Source organism: Lucilia sericata, unplaced genomic scaffold (assembly GCF_015586225.1).
Source record: "Lucilia sericata isolate MDLA Ls3-8-SP2 unplaced genomic scaffold, ASM1558622v1 Contig000493F_arrow, whole genome shotgun sequence".
NCBI classification, from domain to species: domain Eukaryota; kingdom Metazoa; phylum Arthropoda; class Insecta; order Diptera; family Calliphoridae; genus Lucilia; species Lucilia sericata.
The window spans coordinates 25,111-48,419 of NW_023994507.1; the positions used below are offsets into that span (position 1 = coordinate 25,111).

Here is a 23,309-nt window from a genome sequence, read left to right on the forward strand (position 1 = left end):
TTTTCATTGTTATTGTTATTTATAATTATTATATGCATAGCTTAAATATAGGGTTTTTTAATTAATTACAAATCATTGTTAGGAAAAAGATTTTTAAATTTTAGCGATAGAAAGAACATGTGTAACACATTATGGGGGGACTTAAGGCTGTAAAAGAATTTCGAAGACAAAGTAAAAAAAACTACAAGTTTTTATTAATATTTTGTTGTTTCTCTAAGCCATTTATATTATTATTATTATTAGTTAATTATTTACAATGTTAAACATAAATCTCTAGACTAATAAAAGAAAATGTATAATGTATATTTATAAATTTTTCTTCAAAATTGTGCTTTAAAGTTCGACAAAAATAAAATAGTTATGATGTGTATTTTTTATATATATTTTAGACTTTGTATAAAATATTTAAACTAGGTATTTTTATAATAAAAATAGAAATAGAAATAATAACTAAAATAACAGAAGAAATATTAACATTATTACATTTAAATTGTTAATTATTTAATTTAAGTGTTGTAGATGGATGTTAAATATTATTTTGGTTTTTTGTTTTGTTTTTCTATTTGTTATTAAGGATTTGTTGCTTTTTGATCAAATATTGATTTAATGGATGGTAATGATGATGAATGTGAGTGTTTTGTTTTTGTTATAGTGAGTTAATAATAAAGTAAATTATAAATATAAAACTAATAAAAGCAATTTTATTTTTTTTTGTTTGTTATTTTTTTATCTGTAGATTTCTATACACATACATTAGATTAATTTAAGCTAAAAAGCTTATAAACAAATATTACACTTGTGTTATTTATTTCTGTTTTTTTTTTCTATAAATTTAAAATATTAAAACTAAAAAAATAATAAACAAAACAAAAATTATTAAAAAAATAAATCTTATGAAATTGTTTTTGTTTTTTGTTAAAATTAAAGTTCATCTTATCTTTGACTATATGTCTTGTAAACCCTTTGGTTTGTTGCCGTGCTATTTGCAGATGTTGACGATGATGTTGATGCGATGTGGGCTTGTGATTCTTCTTCTTCGTTGGTTTGATGGTGTGGTGTTGTTTCTAAATTTAAGGGCAACGCATTGTCGTCGGCATTCATTTCATGGAGTAAATCACGTTTTTTGAAATAATCTAATAAGTTTTTAGTTGATTTCTTGTGTGCCACAACAGACGCTTCAGCCTATTAATAGAAAGAAAAACGTTAAAAATTAATAAATTAAATACAAAATGTATTTTTGCCCCAAAAACCTTTAGAGAAAAACCCCTCTCCATTGTTACAATCCCAACTATTTCTTCAATTATATAAATTCTACTTACACTGGCCGTTAAATTCATGAAATTATAATATTTCTCCAAAACACTAATGATCTCTTTAAAACCATTGCCAATCAAATGAGAACGAACAATGGCTTCGTACTGTTCGTTGTCGGTGATTAGATGTCCTACCAAAATAGCCGTATAGCTGCCCTTTAGTGAATGTTCCATATGATGACCAGCTTTTTGTAGTACTAATATAATAAATAAAAATAAAATATTAGCATTTAAAATATTTAAACATAAAACAATACTTACAATTATTAACAGTTTCATCAACTTCTTCCTGTTTCTTCTTGTTTTTCTCTTGATTATCCAAAAAGGCATCGGTATTCTTTTCCACCAATCTGTGTAAAAAAAAAAACAATTGTTAATAAAACACAAATTTCAAATAAATTAAAATAAATTATTTACCTCGCCAATTCTTCACATTTATAGAAATATGCCATAACAGCAGATATGGCGGATTCTCGTGGTTGTGAACTATCATGATGATTTAAATTGAAATCGGTTGGAGCATAGGCCTTCATAATACGTGCACGATTTTGTATAGTATACATTGTTAAATTGATTAGTAGCAGGAGCGACTAATAAGGAAGACAAAGTATTAATTGAAAATCATAATTCACTTCTAACAAATCAATTTAAACTTACCAATATGCTCAGTTCAAATACACAGCGATCCGGAATGTAATTGGGTGCTTTTAATAACAAATGGAAACTAGTGTCTATAACATCGGCCTTTTGACCCACTAATTCGGCACCTAATGCTTGTGACGCACTAAATGGATGCGTCAGACTTATGAGTACCTTCATTAATGGTATCAGTAGTTCACGTATAACAATGCCGGGATTATCGCGTGAAGTAAACTCCGATGTAGGATACAAAATCAATTCACGATCACAGAGCGAGTAGAGGGAGCAGAGAGTGTTCGCTACAGAGCCATTATTGTAGGTTAGAATGTAACGTTGATTTTCTTCATTCAATTGTGTAACATTCTCCAGGACGCGCAAACATCTTTCTACTGTCTGCATGTTGTCCAGCAAGGGACGTGTCCAGTTGATGCCAGTAGCACTGTAAACATTATCGATTACCGGTCGACAGCAATCATTGATAGTTTTGATAATATGTTCCAGACCACCCAGCTCACGTAACTCTTCCTTGAACCAGTCACCGGCTCGTTTAGAGGTGAGGGAAAGTAAGGTTTCCATAGCTAAAGTACCCACGGTTATACTGTCGACATTGAGATGAGTGGCTTTGCCCTGGACCTTGATTTCTTCGCATAGTTCTCGCACTCTCTGTTTATTTCTTTCGTAGTTGGCATGATCGGCGGGAGCAGCTACAGTCTGTTCAGATTCTAGGAGATTCATCATTAATTCTAAGGAATCGCGATCCAAATCCATATTGAGGCCTTCTTGCGACAAAATGTACATAATAGCTGTAGTACAAAGACCCAACGATAAATCACGGTTGGCATCTGAGAGAGCCTTGAAGAATTTCGTCACCACACCATGAGCTCGTACATGCATACGAAATGCTGGTACCATACATTTGGTAGCCAGTTGCAGGGCTGAGAGACAGCGTGTATACATAGGATTGTGAGGCTGCAGGGCATCCAATATGTACTCAACATCATCGTCCATTTCTTGATATTCACCTATTTCCTGAATTTGATGCGCGGTCTTTACGTTTCGTACCACTGTATAATAGTCCTTGGCTTTACGATCTATTCGTATTGATGTTATGGTATCGGCTGGCGTATCGTCGTCCATATCAAAGGCCGATGATGATGAGGGATACGCCTGAGGGTTGGCCTTAATTACACGGGTCATTTTGTGGGCAGGTACTGGACTGCTACGTGTTTCGTCACTATTGAAATCATTGAAAATGGCTTCGACAGTGGCATTTGTAGTCTTGCTTTCGGGGGCCTTATTCTGAGTATTGCTGGGTGGTGTGTTGCCTTCGCTATTGGCATCACCATTAGCCGTAGCGTCCCATCTGTGTTTGTAGAGATGTCTCTTGCCAGCTTGATCTGTTTGTTCCGACGGCACTCGGCTCTTAAATATACTGCCTTTCTTTTTCGATATCACCAATTTAACCGGCTCAGCTACTGAGGCTGTAGGGTTATTGCTTGTCGAGGAGTCCGTATTTGATTTATTGATTACCACAGCATTATTGACCTGCGTATCCAGGGTGAGTGTTCGTTTGAATTTGTCTTTGATTTTGTAATCTCTTCGGGGAGGCGGTGATGAAGAAGAGGGATTATCCAAACTACTCTCCGGCCTTTGTAGTGAAGAAGAGTCTACGGAATTATTTTCTTGCAGATCGATAGAAGGTGTTAAGCGATTATCAGAGTACGGCTGCAGGGGTATAATTTGAGTATCATTATTATCGTTAGAAGGCAAATCCAAATTGGGTTGTTTGGCGGGTGTGGGCTGTTGGTTATCTTCCAGTTCGTCCATTTGGCTGGAGGGCTGCAAGACTTGTGTAACCTGTTGATTTTTACGCTTACGACTATAACTACGTTGTGTGGAAGGCGTTGTGGTGGAATCCGTAGGGGAGATTTTTTGTATTTCTTGCTGATTGACTTTAGCTGTTAGATTGGCGGCAATTTTATTGATATTATTGTTGTTGAGATTTGTAACATTACTGTTATTGACATTATTGCGTGTCGTTCTACCTCTTCTGGTTGTGGACACAATAGCCGCCGGTGTCGGATTGTTTTCCTCTTCAGACTTGTGGGGTGATGATTTTTCCAAAATTACATTAGGCGTTTGATCCACAGCATCCACATTTGCCGAATTAGTGGTGTCTTCGACTTTGCCTCTACCTCGTCTCGTTGTACGTTTCTGAGGTTGTACATTCGGCTCCTCAATGGGTGTTTGCTGTAGTGGAGCTGCAGGTTTTCTTCCTCTTGTTCGTGGAGTTTGTAGAGAAACTGTAGAAGTTTCATCTACATCAGCAGGTTCTGCATAATTTGTTTTATTTCTACCCCTCGTAACTCGTTTACCCGTTGCAATCGTAGATGTAGGTGTAAGATGAGTGTCTACAGTTGGCGGTTCCGCTGTTGGGGTTTCTATTGTTTCATTAGGAGCAATGATACCATTCTCTTTTATTGTATCTGGTTGTTCTTCAACTTCCATTGCTGTAGTTTCTTCTCCTCGTAATACCGCCAATATGTCTTCCTGCAGAGGTTCTGCCTCGACAAACGTACTAGAAGCTCTTTGCTGTTGACTACTTTCTCCATCCATCATCATGGATTCTAATCTTAATTCTATGTCTGAGGGTGGTGCTACGAGTGAAGAATGTTGGCTTGTCTCCAGATCACTAGTAATTACACTAGAACCTCTGCTGTGTATTACACAACTTTCTTCGACAGCCGGCTGTAGGCCAGCCAAAGGTGTGCTATTGCCTTTAGACGATATACTACCTAAAACAGAGGACTGCGAATCGAAATCCTTTTCCGATAGTGTGGGTGGTGATATTACGGTTCTGGTGGCCGTTGAGACGGATGCGGATGGTGCTTGTGTAGCGTTTACTACTTGTGGAGGATCATTCGTGCTAGTCTGACTTAAGGATAAATGTGGCGAAGGTGTTTTAAATTCAGCAGCTAAATTTTGTGGTGGTGCTGCTAGTTGTTCGACTGCTGCGTGTTTTAAATGTTTGTGTTTTTTACTTTTCTTTTTCTCCTTTTCCGGCCGTTCTAAACCATCATTGCCCGTAGAAGCGGCTTGTTTTGCTTTCTTAGCTTTAGCAGCAGCTGCTGCAGCGGCCGCAGCTAGAGCGTTCCTTATGACATCTGTTTTTATTATCAATTTTAATCGTTCCTTAGGCGGTTTATCTGGCGATATTTTAACTGTGCAGTAGTTGATTTCTGGTGGTTCTACTTCCTCTTCTTCTTCACTTTCTTCCTCTTCCTCCTCTTCTTCTTCCTGCTCCTCTTGTTCACGTTCGTTGTGTGATGGTGACGTCGGCTTAGGCGAAGGAGGCTTGGGAGGTTTCACTATAATCTTCGGTGTTGTCAACACAGGTGGAGTTGTCGTTTCTTCCACTGAAGAGTGTCTTGATTTACTAACAGACGGTAGTGTAGACTGGGTATCGTTAGCTGTTATTTCAGAGTGTTGGGAAGGTGGTGTGCATGAAGCGTTCGGCTGTTGTTCTTCACTGTCAGTACTAACCAAGCGGGATGTACCCTATAAAAAAAAAAATAACAAACATATTTAGAAATAATATCTTTACAAATGATTCATTAAGAAAAATTTTTAATTAATATTACACACTCGTTATTTAAAATAATTTTCTAAACAATAATCACAAATTTTCTGGGAAATTACAAATTAGAACTGAAATAGTGAAAGCAAACAATAAGATTAGACCAGAGGCAGCCAGACGAATTGAAGTACTAAAGCGTTCTTAGTTAATGTGGCAATTCTACTCAAATATAGGTGAGAAAAAAAGGCGCGTAAAATTTTTTCGTTGAAATGAGAATGTTATTTTCTAACGATCACTATTATTCTCTCTTCAATTTTCTCTTTTTTAATTTTTGTTTTATTTTCTAATAGGGTAGTTGTTGAATGGGAAAAATCAACATTACAAAAAGGTTTATGTATGTATTTTATGTCAAAGTTTATTGTTTCTTACAAATGTAATACAATTCATTTTCCTGTTTTAATTATTATTTTTTACTAATAAACTTGTATTTATTTATAAATTTTATAGGGATAATATTGACCAGCTCTGGGAAAACTAGGATGTTATCTTTACTACCTATAAATGCAAATCTGCTTTTTTAGTACTTTATAAGTAATTTGTCCATAAATTATTATCTTAAAATTTGTTATCTCATATTATTAAGTTTGCAACAGTTTTATTTAAGAATGAATTTTAGAAATAAAATACCTTAGATATTCGTAAGACAATAGGAGGATGCTCAGGTGTTTTCGATGCTGCACTATTTACATTAACTGGATGTTGGCTGGATGCTATTGATGGTGGTATTTGTTGCGGTACTGCTGGTGGCGGTAATTGTAATGGTTGTTGAGGTTCTGGTGTATCGCAAGTACCATAAACATCATCTATTTTATGAGCCGGTGTAGGCGGAGGTGTCTCCTGGCCCTCGAGCAATTTCTCCACCTTTTTATCTTTCGGCACTATAATATCTCTTATAGGTGTAGGCGTACGATCATCATCGTCCACCTCACAATAGTTCACAGCTTTACGAGCTCGGCCCAGGACACGAGATGGTGGTGCTTCAGGTTTGAGTTCTTTCTCTGGCTTTTTCTTTTTTGTCGATTTGGGCTCTGGTGGAGGTTTTGGTTCACCCGTAGTTTCGGTCTGCTCATCATCGCAGGAATCCACAGATTTTTTGGGGAGTTTCTTTTTAGCTGTTTTTTTCTTCCGCTCTGCAGAATTTGATTTGGGTATTTTAAGTTTTATAGGTTCTCGTACAGGTGTTGTTAAAATGGATGGTACTGTTGTGGATGTATCTCGTGTAGGTGATGTCGATTGACGTGGTAATTGCTGCATTATTTGTGCTATAACTTCCGGAGGTGTAGTGTTGCGAGATTTAAAAAATTTTCTGGGTTTTGGTGGTTCCAGTGCAGATGTTGAGTGTTCATCATCTTTGTGTGATGCCGGACTTTCTTGGGGACTATTAGCTGCCACGGCTGCAGCCGCCGCTGCTACTGCTGCCGGTATTACCGACATGGTGTACGTACGGGTAGAAGTGAAACCCATTTTTCCCCACTTGCCCATGGTACCCATGGATCGAGCCACCGTTGGACGATTGGCACTTTCCTTGGTGGTATCCAAGGGTACCAAAATATTTTTACTCCAACGTGACATATTGCAAATTGTATGTTTTTGGTTTTCTCTTTTTTAGATTTCTTTGTTTCGTTTTTATCTGAGTTTGTTTAATGTCTTTTTGTTATAATTTTCCATTACACTGTTGAGGAATTAACTAAATGAAATCAAATTAATAAATTATAAACACTTTTTGGTATAAACTTTGTTGATATTATTGGAAATTCCTAAAATTTTTGTAAAGAAAACACCAACCAAAACAATGCACTTAAACGTCAATTTCAAAGACATTTCTCGTTTATGTCATCAACAAATACAACACCAAAAGGAACTGAATAGAAAGAGAAATATAAAGAATAGCAGAAAGACAAATTTTCAATAATTTTATATTTTTTTAATTATATTAATTTTATTAATTTTTAACAATATTATGTATATTTTTTTTAAATATTAACTTTTCTGTATATAATTTTTTTATTTTTTTTCTATTTCGTTTTTGTCTTGACACAATTTTATTGGCTCTCTTACTCTTTCATTCATAACTGAGATTTTTTTTTAATGTTTGTTGGTATTTTTCTTTTATGAACCATACAAAATACAGCTCTGCTTACATATTTTTTCATGAACTTTTTTACTTATTGGCGCAATTTTTATTTTATTATTTTCACATTTTTTTACAATTTAGCGAGTTTATCTTGATATTATATCAGTTTTTTTGTAAATATTTTATAGAAATTATGCTTCGTTTAGGCTTTAAAAGGCCTAAAAACCTTTTCTTTTATTTCCATTGAACAATACGTAGTACGTACAAATTCTTCTTCTTACGATACGTTTTCTTCATCATATTTTTCCACTTTTTATGGTTGTGTGGTACTTTTACATTTTGCAAAATTTTCTTTTTCATTTATTGTGTAAAATTTCATATTTCACTTAATGCGTACATTCACTTTATGATTGTTTTATATTAAATTTGTTAAATTAACAAAAATTTTCTTAAAATATTTGTTAAATCTTAATTAAAAAAAGAATTAAAAATTTTTCTTAAAATTTACACTGCACGTATAATTGAAGCCATTTTTATTTTTCTCCCTCTCTCTCACGGCTGTAAGGAGCGAGATGGTTGTATAGAGCAAATCGGAATGCAATGAACAAAAGATAATGCATAAAAACAAAACAGGGCTGTATTTTAGAGATGTTAGCTCATAGAAAATATGTCTTACAATATTTATGGAAACTGTTATTTATAATTTCAAAATCAGAAGTAAATATTAGAAAATGTATGATCATTATAAATATTAAAAATATTTATTTGATTTATATATAGATTATATCACATTTTGAAACATATATTTATTAAATATTTTCGCTTTTACAAAGAGTGTGGTGAGTGATTTATGTAAGAATGTAAAATTTTAATTAAAAGAAAGAAATCGTGTAAAATACAAAATAAGTAATTTCATATCCTATCTTTGGAAAAAATTACTGCAAACTTTATTTTATATACATAAATACATATACATCTCAGATTTAAGATTTTTAACTTAAAATCTAATTGTAAAATACATCGAGACTCTATATTCAAAAACTACTAACCCCCTTAGCACTTTTTGAATAAAGTGTCTCGATGTTTGTTTTTTTATTAATTCTTTAATATAACTTTAAACATTTGTTTAGCATTTTTGCGACCATTCACTATATACGCCAACGGATCGTCTTGTGATGATTCCATTAGATTATCACATGCTGTCTGATTGATGGGAAACATGAATGACAGATCTATATCGTAGCGTGGCAATTTTTCTCTAAAATTAAAAAAATATTTATCAATTAAAACTTGTATTTTTTGTTTTATATTTTTTCTAAAATATATATACCTTAAGAAATTTATTACATTATCACCCAAAGTTGGTTCTCGTGATAGTAATAAGGCCGATAAATATCTTGGATGCTTCTTTTTCTCTGCACAATGCATTATAAGACCCCAAGATTTGTAATCGGTATCTAAGACATAAGTATTATAAATGCCTTCATCTAGAAAATACATATAAATAAACATGTACATAGTAATTTTTATAAGAATTAATGCATCAGCAACTATTTTTGTTAATAGGGTCTCTAGTTTGCTTTCCAAACAATTTATTTTATCAAAAATTTGGAATATTTTTTTCAAAATTAGTTTAGAAATAATTAATTTAATAAATAGTAAGAATAAAAACTTTCATATTTAATTATGTTTTTACTTACAAATATCTTCGGTATGCATCCAATGAGCCGGTGTATTAAATTCTGGAATTAGCCATGTAATATTCCCCTGTAGTTTTTCTCTTAATGGATCTTCGGCATAGATGTAAGTAAAGTTCATGGTGATCTACATATGTAAATAAATAAAAAATATATTGGGAAATGAAATTAAATATTCTATAAATTTCAATAAATTTTAAGGAAAAGAAATCTTAAAGTTTGAAAATTTAAATGACCTGTGCCGTTTCGAAAATTTATGAAAGTGTAATATAGAGTAGAAGCACCTCTAAACGATTTTTTTTGAATAGAGGAGCTTATAGTCTTAGCGCATATATTTTGTAATATCTTCGGTTCATTGTAGGTTCTAACCACCCTGTATGTATATGATCTTGTTATAGATATGTCTTAATTGAATGCGTTATGAAGAAGTAAGTATTTTAAAGTGTTTCTTATAAATTAATATGGTTTCCTATATTCGTTATTTTAAATTATCGACAGTAAAAATATTTACAAACAATAAATTTGCAATTCTAAAATAAAAAGATGTTTGCGATGACAGACAGTTATGATGTGTGACTCCTATAATAGTTAATATGTCATGTTTTCATGAGGAGTATATGGAGAATACATTTTTATGACCACAATAAAACACTGACCAATCCGACATCACATCCTACAATTATTATGGGATGTATGAAGTTGTGTCTGCATTTTTTTGTCCCTTTGTTGAATGCATCCAGTTGTATGGCATACATACATACAAACATATATTAAATTGCCTTATTACCTTGGTCATTGAACACTTTCATTGTTTTCATAAAAATAATATAAATTGAATGATAACGAAGCAACAAAAACCACACCGAACCTACATAATATTCGTATGGGAATTTGGTATTAAAAGAAAATACTTGTATGAAAAAATATAAAAGAAATAAACCTGACTTTAGGCACTTACTTATTCGAATAATATTTCCACATCCTAAATACCTATTGTATGTCTGTGTGATTATGACGCCATCCAACAAATGAGAAAAAAACAGTATAATGCGCCTTACTTCAAAAGGTTCAACCGAACCCAATGAACCAATCGAACCGTTCAAGTCAGTAAGCGGAATAAGGAATTGTGTATATTACCCGAAAAAAACTTAACCGTCAATAACGGTTATTCCCGGTTAGTTGGATTGTAATTGTGATAGTAATGTGACCAACTAAAAATTTCTCCAATTAAGTTTAAATTTATTAAATTATTTGAATAAAGTTTAATTTTTATAACCTCCACCACCATCAGTGGTGATAGAGGGTATATATAAGTTTGTCATTCCGTTTGTAAAACTGAGAAATATTCATCTGAGACCCAACAAAGTATATATATTCTTGGTCCTTATGAAATTCTGAGTCGATTAAGCTATGTCCGTCTGTCTGTCTGTATAAAACACGCTCACGTTAAAACGAAAATCAACCAAATTCACCGAAAATATTCATTATTGTCCTAAGCAGTTTGGTATTGAAAATGAGCAAAATCGGTTCACACCGGGAAAAGTTATGAATCAAAATTTAAAACAACCTCGAAAAAAATAAGCATTTTTTACACATTTTGATGTAATTTTCTCGAAAACTATTCAAGGTACTTCCATGAAAATAACCACACATTCGTTTCTGCATAAGAGCTTGATTCCTGCTGAAAATTGTAAGAATCGGTCCACAATTTCATATACCTCCCATACAAAAGTACATATTCCCGGAAAATGAGTTTTTTGTTAATAACTTCCGTCACAATGTCGATATCTTTACAAAATTTTACAAATTAAAATCTTATGTCAACAGAATTGATCCAGAGAAAAACTTTTTTGGATCAGTCCATAATTGGACATAGCTCCCATACAAGGTCCCCTCCCGAAAATAACTTAAACGCACATAATTCATTACTAAATTAAGATATCCATATAAAATTTGGTACAAGTATTGCTCTTATATACAGAAATATTACTACGAAATTTTTTCCCGATCGGTCCATAATTGGTCATAGCTCCCATACAAGGTCCCCTCCCGAAAATGACTTAAACGCGCATAACTCATTACTAAATTAAGATATCCATATAAAATTTGGTACAAGTATTGCTCTTATATACAGAAATATTACTACGAAATTTTTTCCCGATCGGTCCATAATTGGTCATAGCTCCCATACAAGGTCCCCTCCCGAAAATGACTTAAACGCGCATAACTCATTACTAAATTAAGATATCCATATAAAATTTGGTACAAGTATTGCTCTTATATACAGAAATATTACTATGAAATTTTTTTTCCGATCGGTCCATAATTGGTCATAGCTCCCATACAAGGTCCCCTCCCGAAAATCACTTAAAACCACATAACTCATTAGTAAATGAAGATATCCATATAAAATTTGGTACAAGTATTGCTCTTATATACAGAAATATTACTACGAAATTTTTTTCCGATCGGTTCATAATTGGTCATAGCTCCCATACAAGGTCCCCGCCCGCGATCTGTCCATATTTGGTCATAGCTCTCCAGAAAATCACTTAAATGAAAATGAAAATCACTATTCATTACCAAATAATGATATAGATACAGAATTTTTAAATTTTGTCTTTATCATCATATATATAAATACGCAAAGCCAAAACGATTGGGAACATTTTCCGGCTCTATTACTTGACCGATTTTCTTGATTCTTTTTTTGATGAATGCAGATTCTCGAGCCTCACTGCAGAATCTATATATGATCAAAATTGGTGCAGTATTTTCGGAAATATAAGCGTTTAAAGTTTCTACCAATACACAATCACACAAACATGTGCTTGAATTAAAAAATAGAAAACAAAATAAGAATGCAAAACAACAACACTGAATTTTTTCATTATAGAAAAAAGAGAGGAGAGTGTAAAAACATGTTACTTCTCTGTTGATGGTTTATATTTTTGTATTTTGCAAATTGCAATGATATTTTTTGTTGTTGTTTTTAATAAGATTTTTGTAAACTAATAAGTATACAGACGGGCTTAGGCAAAGCGAAAATATGATTTTATTGTTTTTTATTTTTTAAAAGTGTAAAGTGATAATTTTTTAATGTAATAGTGATATGTTATTATATTAATGAAGTAAGATACAAGAGGATGATGGGAAAACATTGGTGGGACAACAATTCTGCATAAATGTTAGTTTTTATTGATTTTTAAGATTTTAATGATGGACAAAAACAAAGCCTGTTAAAATATATGTAAGTAGGATAGTTTAGTTGGTCATGTCGGTACATGAATGAATCAGTATATCGCAAATACGTAGGTTTAGCACAGTGAGGATTTGATGATATTCTTCTTTTTTGGGTTATTCTTACCAATTAGGAAAAAGGCGGTTATAGAAATATGTATTATATGTTTAGAAAAATGAAACGGGTCAAATACAAATCATGTGTTCTGGGTTGATGGCTGCCCCTACTTAAGGTGATATTAGGGTAAAATACATGTCGTCTAATACCACCTTTAGCAATTTATCGTTTATTATTCTTTTACTTGCAATTAAACTTACATATGTTAATTAAGGATGGAATTTATAGTTTATTAACGTTTTCTTTCAAACATTTCTTATGAAGTACTTAAATAATTATGAAAAATTAAATAATAACTAAATCATGGACAAACTTTTGAAGTAAAGAGGCGTTAAAGTCTTATTCTCCAGATATAAGAATTTATCCCTGTTGCAAAATCTCTCTTGCCTATGCACTTCTATGCGAAAGCTAATAGAATGCCTATTAAAAGGTCTTCGCTTAAAGGACTATAAGTAGTACAGCTTCATAGAATATCTACTATTAAATTCGATTAAAATGCATTAAAATTTAAGCCAAATAAGTAGTAAGTCAGCTGAAAGAAGTCTTTATCGAGTGTTATAAGGGAGAATTTATACAACATAAACCTGAAGGATGGACTTTTTATACTAAAGACAGCAAAATTTATTTATTTCTTATAGAGATAATATATACTATATATATCCCTGTTCCAAATGCCCATTCCGATCTAAAATGGAGTTATTTTAGTAAAGATATTTATTAAAACTTAAAAAAAAATTAAAACATCCCACTTTAAAAATTGAAAGTGGTTTCATTCCACTTTATTCAAAAAACAAAAAGACGGAAATAATTCCACTTTTGATCGGAATGAAATCATTTTACAGTCCCGATGGCAATAATTGAAAAATTGAATTTTGAATAACATGTTGTTAGATCATATTTTGCAATGTACTTTTTCAAGTCTACCTTCTGCGGAAATATGTGTTATAATCATCCCTTCTGTAGGTCTTTTCTTTTTTTTTTTTTTTTTTTGCTGGGATATAGAGATATAGGTTGAATATTATTACAGGTTACAAAGGAATAGTAGTGGGCAGGTTCGACATTGTTTACGACAAGGGGCATGGATGATTGCTGGAGGAATTGGCAGATTGTTAAACATAGGGAAATATCATAAGGAATGAATATATGATATTGTAAGTTTTGCATAGATTTTATGAACATTTATGTTGGGGATAATAAATCGAAAGGAGAAATGTTCGTTGTTTTTGCTTTTAAAAAGTTCAAACATTTTTGAAAAATATGTTGCATTAATAATTTTAGAACTTAGATTTTAAACTTCCTTCAGAATTTTAACCAAATTTGATCACATTTTCTAAAAGAATACGTTGATCAAAGCAAGTTATACGCTTTGATAATAGCAATTGAAATAAATTTTTTCAGACATTTGGACTATAAAAGTAGGGTTTTATTTTGCAGTATAAGTATGCAATCTTTACTTCAATGGTTCCGGTCGAATTTCGGCCGCGGGGCGAACTCTAGTATATATAATTGGTCATAGCTCACACACAAGGTCCTTTTACGAAAATCTCTTAAACGCACATTACTCATTACCAAATAAAGCTATTGATACAAAATTTAGCACAAATATTAGTTTTGTATACAAAAATTCTATTTCAAGAATTTTCACGATCGCTTCATAACACGGGTGCGGTCGGTCCCATACAAGGTTCCCTTCAGAAAATCACATAAACATACATTACTTATTACTAAATTACGATATTGATACAAAATTTGACTGAAATATAGCTTTTATGTACAGAAATTTTGCTTAAAGAATATTTTACGATCGGTCTATAATTGGTCATATCTCCCATACTAGGTCCTGCCCCTAAAAGCGCTTTAACCGTATTTAACTAGTTATCATTAGCATTATCAATTTGTGTAGAACAAAATTATATATATGTATTTGGAAAATCCTTAAATCTTTCACACACGCATACATGCAAATTACTAAATATCGCTAAGCGCTATAAAAATACATATAAAGAAAATGGCGTTTGTAATGTTCAATAAATCTTGGAATTGTAATAGATTTAAGCTGTTTAAATCTTAATATTTTTTCTATTTAAGACATGAGAAAACTTATTTCTACAAATATTTGATCAATAAGAAAAGTATTAATATAAAAGTAGCTGGTGGAGGGTATTTAAGATTCGGCTCAGCCGAATGAAGCAATCTAACTTGTTCTATATACATATAAGATGATTTTTAATTTAATAAATTTTAGATATTGAAATGAAAATTGTCCCATAGCTTTTACTTACCAACTATTAATAGGTATTAAAAGTAATTATAAATGCCTTTATAATGCGTCGTATGCGTATTTAGAGATAATTAAATTTCCTACATTTTAAATGAAGACTGCTTTTGGATATCATTAGTGGTTTTCGAGCTATAGTGCACATTAATTATTAATTTAAATGATATTTTCAAATCTTAATATTTTTAACAACAGTTCATTAGTCCATATAAAATTCTAGTTGGTCACATTATTATCGTCAACATTTCAAATGCTTACCCCAACTATAACTACCATCATTTATTTTAAATGTTTTCTTACTGCATGACCAAAACTGGCGGATGATAATCAGAATATTATGTGGCAGGTATGTATGTTTTGTATGTATGTATGTACATATTGTTGCAAAGCAGGCGCACACACATTTTCGCTTTTCATTGTAATGCAAATTGTTGTAATCCATAAATGAAACTGGCAAGTAGACGAAGACAAAGATGAAAATGAAGAAGTATAAGATTGAAGATGACCCTTTTCTTTCCTGGAAAAGAAATGCCAATGGCCACTTACATACTAATTTCCAAAGAAACCTCCCTCCCTGGTTGTGTGAAAGAAATGCATTCTTTAACTGTTTCTTTTTTTTGTTGTGTGGAATGGCTGGTTTGTTTGTAGGGATAGATGGATGGCCGGCTGGCTGGCTGTTTGGTCGGTCGGTTGGTTATTTAGTTGGTTTGTGTCTAAGCCATCAACAAGAGTCATCTCATCTAGTACTTTTTTACTTTGCCAAGTTGTTGTTTTCCTCTTCTTTTGATTATTTTTATTTTGGTATTTGTCAAGTGAAAGTTGTGTTATGTCTGGGATAATAAACGACAGTACGAAAATTTCACTTGTGTTTCTTATCATCGTCGTCATCATCATCATCGTCTTCATCAACGTATGGTTGGAGCGCGGCGGAAACCTGTTCCTTTTTGTTCTTAAATAAATTTTGTAGATTTCAGTTTCTTTACTTTACTTTCCGCCAAAAATTGTAATTGCATTGTATTGGTATGCAGGCTGGTTGACTTTTTTCAAGATATTTTTTCGACTTTTTTTATTTTTGGCTTGTAGGTTGACTGCTGAACAGGATGGGTAGATGGATGGATGGATGGTTTGTTGTATGGTCAGTTGATTGTATTGGTTTTGGGGTATTTGAGTTATAGTGTAGTTAAGGATTTGTATACCCAGTCACATACAACATACGTTCACATTCAGTCTGTCTGTCACTCATACTACTCGTATATTCATTCAATAATTTTTCTACTTACATGCTGATCATTACTGGTGAATGTAAAGTGACTACGCATGCAGGCGTATTCTGGTAATTCTTCCGTTGATGCATAATACTGCACCACATACCAACAGCCCATCATGGCTTCCAAATCGAAATTACGTTGAGCACGTACCTGCAACGATAAAATGCATTTTTAACTTAATTACACATGTAGTAATTCATATAGTATTTTTTTTTTGCCGATTTTGGTTCTCATAATGAAATTTTATTAAAAATTCAATAGATTCGAATGAAATTGAATGTGATTGACATTTGACGGATTATTTTAATAACGATGTATGTGAACTTATTTACATGTTAAATGATTTCCGATATATTTTTAGCTAAAAAGAAAATAAAACTGCTTATAATTATTATAATTTATTTCAAATAATATTGTGAGTATTTTAATTAATATCTATAAATCAGAGATGGGGGTAGCGCACTCATTTTTAACTATCACTAATTATTAGTGGTAGTTCAAAATTATTCACTACTTTTATTTATGTTTAGTGATGAATTGAAAAATATAAGCCTCATTCAATAATAGTGATAGTGATATTTAAAATTTTTAACTAAAAATATTTTAAAAATAGTTAAAATATTTGTTTTTACAGCCTAGTGAAATAATTTTTTTTACACTAAATTATTAGTTCAAAAAATATTCCTGCACTATTTTTATTCAACAGAGAAATGTTTCATTCATTTGAAAGTTTAAGTTCTCCGAGGAGAGTTCATCATTCCGCTAAGAAAAAATCGTTATACTTGAGCAGAAGAAGGCAAAAGTTTTGGAATTTAGGTGTTTCAACCATTTCTTTTTAAAGCATGAGATGTTGTTGGGGTAACTGCATATGTAGGGTCTATCATAGTGCCATCGCTAACAAAATCTGTATTTTCCATTTTAATAGATGTACCTTTTAAAAAATTTAATCATTAATTGTCTTACAAATTCTTTCATTTTCATAAAAAAAATAGTGCAAAGAAAATTATTGAAGCCTTTTGTTAGTGACTGTTCAAATTTTGAACTATTTGAGTGTAGTGCTTTTTTCTACACTACCACTCAATTGAGTTATAGTTAAAAAAATAACATTATCACTAAAAAATATTAGTGCTAAAAATAAAATTAGTGAAAAATATATTTTTTGAAATAATATTTAGTGATAGTTAAATATTGATTTAACTAATAATTTAGTGCACTACCCCCATCTCTGCTATAAATACATGCAAATATTATTATAAATGAATATTGCGAGTTATAACAATAATTATGTGGGAAAATAAGTCTATATCTAATTACTTAAATTTATTTTAAATAATAGCGTCAACTATTTTCTTTGGCGTCAACCATTCTAATAAATAATCAAAAATGAATCTATTACAAAATAAATTTTATATTTTTAAAATATTTTTTGTTTTTATTTCTTTCAATTCAATAGAATTAATTCTTTCTAAGCCTGTGTGTAACTATGGAAATAGATATTAAAAGTCTATTTTAGGTTTATTACGCACATTTTCCATACAAAATTTCCTACAATTAACCATCAAAAACTTTATTAAACATTTACGAATATGGGATTTAGAAAATAGATTTGCTTTGGATGGAGTTGGTTAACGTAGTAGTTTACTATGCGTAAACTGTCTTTAAAAGTCCGAACGACTCCGTTTTGGCAGGACCTAGTTTATTTCTTAAACTAGGTAAACAACTAAGAAATGCGATTTATGTTTCATAAAAACATTGGTTCAGATATATTTAAGTAATTTAAAACAAAAAATTTAAACAAATTTTCTGAAAGAGGCTTTATATTTTCTGAAGGGGGCCTTATATGGGGGATAGGGTCAATTATGGACCGATCCTTATAAAATTTTACAATGATATTAAGGTTCTATAAAATATGTTTATGTAGAATTTCGAAATCGTGGACTGATATTGCTCATTTTCAATACCAAACAAACTGCATCAATATAAAATTTCAGCTCGCTAGCTGCTTCCGTTTGTACTCTGTCGTGTTTTCAACAGACGGACAGACGGACGGACATGGCTAGATCGTCTTAGAATTTAATAAGGATCCAGAATATATATATACTTTTATGGGTCTTAGATTAATATTTCGATGTGTTACAAACGGAATGACAAAAACAATATACCCCTATTTTCTATTTTGATGGTGGGTATAAGTAAATTGTGTACATCACTTATTTTCTGAATTTGTATGTACATATTTGTATTGGAGCTAGGGTCAAATTAAGCCCGATCATTACGAAATTCAGAAAGGTAATGAAGTACATTTAACACAATTATGAGCGCAAAACTTCAGTTGTATGGACATTCAACTTATTTTCTGAAGGGGACTTTGTATAAGAGATAGGGTCAAATAAAGCTCGATCATTACGAAATTTGGCAAGGTCAGCAAGTCTTGTATAAAACTTTGTTTTACCGCTTTTTATCGTTTAATATAATTGTGAGCTTAAAAGTTATGTCGTATAGGGGCTAAGTGAAAAAATGGACCGATTTTAGCCAAAAAAGCGTATGTGCCAAATTTCATCAAATTGCTATATGTACCTTGCTCATAATCTTTACAAGGGAAGCCAGCCAGCCAGACGGATGGGCATGGCTTAATCGACTCAGTATATCGGTATACTTTAAGGTGGATATAGGACCAATATTTTTGAGAATTACAAACATCAGCACAAACGCACTATAGTGGTGTAGGGTGTAAAAAGAAGGTTCTGATGTTCCCAACGAAAATGCAAAGGATATTTCCGTATATGAAATTCTAATATCGTGTGAAAGGTCTTTGAGAAGCATTTCAATGGCGTATCCATAACTAACTTTGCTGTCAATAAGGATTCAGAATATGTGTACATATCGCTCATTTACTACTTAACGCCTCTGTTAAGTACATATACATATATACATATGTAAGTATTTGTTGTGATTAATTTTTATGACCTTGAAATTTGAAAAAAAACATTTCTATACACATAAAATATGTACATACATGAATATTCTTATCACAAATATCCCCTCCAGCTTATTTCTGAACCATAAATAATGTACATATAGAAAATCAGAAAAAGAAACAATGTAAAGCCTTTCATTACTTAGAAAGTCTGATGATTGATTCTTATTGAGATGATTTCTTATTTTATTAAGACCTCTATTCATAAACTATTTACACTAGCAACGAATTAATATATTGGTATTAAATATTTGAAATAAAGTGAATACAAGTTCAAGTCACTTGAGGTCAAAACTGAAGTATTTTAGAAATATTTTAATCTGATTCAAATTCTTGTAAAATTCCAAGTTCTAGGTTTCTCTTAATATTTTTGTTGTTAGTGTAAAATAACCGTATTTTTCGATATTCAATAGATTGAATATAACTACAACAAAGTTAAAACTGATATCATGCTGCTGTTTATATGTTGTTGTGTTCTTATCTGATATTCTTTAGCAGTTGTTGTTATTGTTGTTGCTATACATACATATTTCAATGATGATAATAATGTTGTTGTTGTTATTCCCGTGATTGTATTATAAACACAACAACGATTGATAAATGTGTGTGATGTCGTGTTTGTCACAAGTGTTGCATATTGATGAGATTTTTATGGGGTGCTGCTGACTCGATCATCGGAATACTGCTGCTGTTGCTTTCCTTATTTCATTTAATTTAATTTTTTTCGCAGCTGACAAAATACTATAAACGAGTAGTACTAGTATTTGAAATTAATGAAAAAATAAAAAAATAGAATTTAAAAATCTGTTTTCTATCTCGAATATTTAGGTGTCTGTTTTGCTACTGTTTGTTATGGTATCTTTTAATTCATTCTAACACCCTACACTAGAGAGTTTCAGAGCGTGAACTTCTTCGCAAATAATTGTGAAAATTACTCAGTGGACCCATTTTGGGACAAGATAGATCAAGGTGGTTCTACGAGGCGCCTAAGTTTAAAACTTAACCTCAAGCTTGACAACACTTCCTCACTTAGCACATTTAGTCACATCGGATTAATTGACCGATCTTTCAATATTTCATCGTTACAGAATTCAGGTCCAATAAGATCCGTCACAACATTTTTAAGACTTCTCTCCCTTAATTAATATAAGTTTATATTGATTTTGTTTCTAACAAATTGATGTGTTGGTGGTAGTTCCACATTAGTTTATACATACAGGTATACTTGATCCTTACTTTTGAGAGGGATATAAAAACACGATTTAGGTGCAAAAAACCGAAGGTGAATAAAATTCGGCTTAGACGACTATAATAAACACTCTTATTTGTTTCATAAATTTTTACAAAATTTATGTATTTTTTTATATACTTTATTTTACAAGTGCTTAGAATGCGAACATTGATGGATATGACTATTTTACAATGTGGTTTAAAGATGATCATCATCATGATGTTTGTTGATGACGTAGCTGATGATGAAGAAAGTTTTTGCTCCTCTGTACGTTTTTAATATACTATTTACGAATTGATTTATTAGAGAAAGATTTTTTGTTTAGTTCAAAAAAAAAAAAAACCTCAGAAAAAAACCATAAATCGAGAACACTTTAAAACTGCACACACACTTTCTATTTTCAATAACAAACTATTTTTATTTTACGTTTTTTCACACAACACTATGAATCGCTAATCGAGTTTTGCTGTTATTTTTTAATTTTGTATTTATTTTTTTTCTATTTCTGTTGCAAACTAAAAGACACTTACATTAGGACACCTTTTTTTCAAATCTGTACGTTTTTTAGATGTAAAACTGTTGAATTTCATCCAAGATTGTGTAAAATCTAGGCAAAATGTGGTCATAAATAAAAACACCAGTAACGTTAATATTCGCGAATCCATGTTGTTTGTTTAGAGTTAATATTTTTTAGTTGTTTATTAGTTTTTTTTTTTAAGACAACACTTCCGGTTTCCGTTTTAGATTTGCTAATTACTTATTAATTTTTGTAATTTAATTAATTTCTATTCTAATGAAAACGTCATGTCACCCAGAATATCAACTGCAAACTACGAGTAATTTGAATTGTGAGTTTTTGTGTTTCTTGAAAAAAATTCTCCAGAGAATTTGTTTTTGTATATATTGCTGTTGTTGTGGTTGTTTGATACAAAATTAACGGATAAAAAATCCGAGCGCGTAGAGGCTCTAGTCACCATATTATTGTTTTTTGTTGTTGTTTTTATTTTGATATAAAGTGTTGGAGTATAAGAAGAAAACTCTAGATTCTACAAGCTACTTGCACAATAATTTTTATTTTCTTGTGTTTTTATTATTTTTTTAAGTTTTAATCTTTATTGAAATTAAATTAGTAAAAAAAGAAATGTTTCCTTACAGTGTGGGAGATAAGAAAATGGGCATGTCATAAGTTTGGTTTCGACAAATTCGAAGGCTCCCAGTTGCTGAATGAATGATACAGTGAAAAATCCGATATGAATATGTTTATACAATTAATCTCGTTTTGGAGGACATAGAGAGATACATAGGTAGGTGGATAGATAGATAGATAGATAGATAGATAGATAGATAGATAGATAGATAGATAGATAGATAGATAGATAGATAGATAGATAGATAGATAGATAGATAGATAGATAGATAGATAGATAGATAAATAGATAGATAGATAGACCATACATGGGAGTAGTTAATTATATCGACTAATTAATTGACGTTTTCATTAGCATTACATTGAAAAAAATTATAATTATTTTTTTTTTCATTAGCATTATTTTGTCTAATGGTAATGGTTTTTAATGAAACGATTTCATTAGTAATTATTTAAAAATAAATTTTCATTACCATTATTCAATGGATTTTAAAAATGTTCGAACATTAGTTCGAATTTCGAAATTAATTTCGAATATCCGAACATTATAATGTATTGTCATTAGGTGAAATCATGTATGCCAAATTTCAGCACATTCGGACTAGAAGAACTAGTTTTAACAGCTTTAAAAATTTTTCGAACACGAGTTCGAATTTTCGAAATTTTTTTTTAGGTTTTATGACACAGAGATTAATTTAAAAACATAAAAAAAATTTCGAAAATAACTTCGAATTTTTGAACTTAATTTCGAATATTTGAACATATTATTGTCTTGTCATCAGATGTACTTATGACTGCAAAATTTCAGCCAATTTGGGCTACGGGAACTGGTTTTAAAAGCTTTCAAACCTCGAATCTTCTAAAAATTTTCCTTAATATATTTTTCGACAATTATAAATACTAATTAAATTCGTTTTTGAAAATTCATTATCAAATTCATTACCATTATCAAAAAAAGTTATAATGAAAAAAATATAATTTTCATTAAATGGTACTTAAAATATTTTTCATTACAATTTTTTCTATAAATGGTAATGAAATTTTAATACTTAATGAAAAATTCCCATGTATGAGATAGACAGATAGATAGATAGATAGATAGATAGATAGATAGATAGATAGATAGATAGATAGATAGATAGATAGATAGATAGATAGATAGATAGATAGATAGATAGATAGATAGATAGATAGATAGATAGATAGATAGATAGATAGATAAAGAAGTCTTTGCTTTGGTTTTTTCAGAGGAAACCGAAATACATGGAACTGCCGTCGATAAAGCGAATCAAATAACAGCTAAACTGAAAAGAGCCTGCGATGCTGCAATGCCAAAACGGAGGATAATGGAAAGCCGACAATCAAACTATTGGTGGAACCAAGAAATAGGCAAATTACGGACTATATGCTTAAGAACCAGAAGACGAGCCCAACGGGCAAGACGCAATGGTAATTTCGAAGAACTCTCTCGAAAATATAAAAAAGCTAGACTTGATTTTCAGCACGCTATTATACAAAGCAAGAGAAAATGTTTTAAAGAAATATGTAAGGAAACAGACACAAACCCATGGGGTAAGGCATATAGGGTGGTTACTTCTAGTCTGAAAGGGAAAAAATCCCCACAGCCCACATGCCCGCAACTTCTGGAGAAAATAGTCGGAACGTTGTTTCCTCAACATCAATAAAGAGA

At 31.3% G+C, this 23,309-nt stretch overlaps 2 protein-coding genes across 5 annotated transcripts; both read right to left on the reverse strand.

Annotated features, from left to right (window-relative positions):
- Positions 1 to 825: 825 nt before the first annotated feature.
- LOC119605520 (protein wings apart-like) lies at positions 826 to 8,207 on the reverse strand. Of its 4 annotated transcripts, none has more exons than XM_037958686.1 (7): positions 7,929 to 8,207; positions 6,217 to 7,276; positions 1,971 to 5,510; positions 1,731 to 1,903; positions 1,575 to 1,663; positions 1,320 to 1,510; positions 826 to 1,182 (listed from the first exon to the last, which is right to left on the reverse strand). In XM_037958686.1, exons 2-7 carry the CDS (start codon positions 7,159 to 7,161, stop codon positions 934 to 936), a joined length of 5,187 nt encoding a protein of 1,728 aa, XP_037814614.1. In that variant the 5' UTR covers positions 7,162 to 7,276; positions 7,929 to 8,207; the 3' UTR covers positions 826 to 933. The 4 variants fall into 4 exon arrangements, with proteins under 4 accessions (XP_037814614.1, XP_037814610.1, XP_037814611.1 ...); XM_037958682.1 differs by having other exon boundaries at positions 7,731 to 8,207; XM_037958683.1 differs by having other exon boundaries at positions 7,648 to 8,207.
- Positions 8,208 to 8,585: 378 nt separating this feature from the next.
- Positions 8,586 to 21,306, reverse strand: LOC119605523 (apolipoprotein D). Its single transcript, XM_037958692.1, has 5 exons — positions 21,003 to 21,306; positions 16,277 to 16,414; positions 9,364 to 9,487; positions 8,994 to 9,150; positions 8,586 to 8,921 (listed from the first exon to the last, which is right to left on the reverse strand). Exons 1-5 carry the CDS (start codon positions 21,135 to 21,137, stop codon positions 8,759 to 8,761), a joined length of 717 nt encoding a protein of 238 aa, XP_037814620.1. The 5' UTR covers positions 21,138 to 21,306; the 3' UTR covers positions 8,586 to 8,758.
- Between the last annotated feature and the right edge of the window lie 2,003 nt (positions 21,307 to 23,309).

Excerpts from the sequence above, each read along its gene's own strand:
- LOC119605520 (XM_037958686.1), bottom strand. The coding sequence starts at position 7,161 with ATGTCACGTTGGAGTAAAAATATTTTGGTACCCTTGGATACCACCAAG. Across the intron at positions 1,904-1,970 it reads TATTTGAACTGAGCATATTG|TCGCTCCTGCTACTAATCAA; the intron begins GTAAGTTTAAAT and ends CTTCCTTATTAG. Across the intron at positions 1,183-1,319 it reads TCATGAATTTAACGGCCAGT|GCTGAAGCGTCTGTTGTGGC; the intron begins GTAAGTAGAATT and ends TTCTATTAATAG.
- LOC119605523 (XM_037958692.1), bottom strand. The coding sequence starts at position 21,137 with ATGGATTCGCGAATATTAACGTTACTGGTGTTTTTATTTATGACCACA. Across the intron at positions 9,151-9,363 it reads GATGCATACCGAAGATATTT|ATGAAGGCATTTATAATACT; the intron begins GTAAGTAAAAAC and ends TGTATTTTCTAG. Across the intron at positions 8,922-8,993 it reads AATGTAATAAATTTCTTAAG|AGAAAAATTGCCACGCTACG; the intron begins GTATATATATTT and ends TTTTAATTTTAG.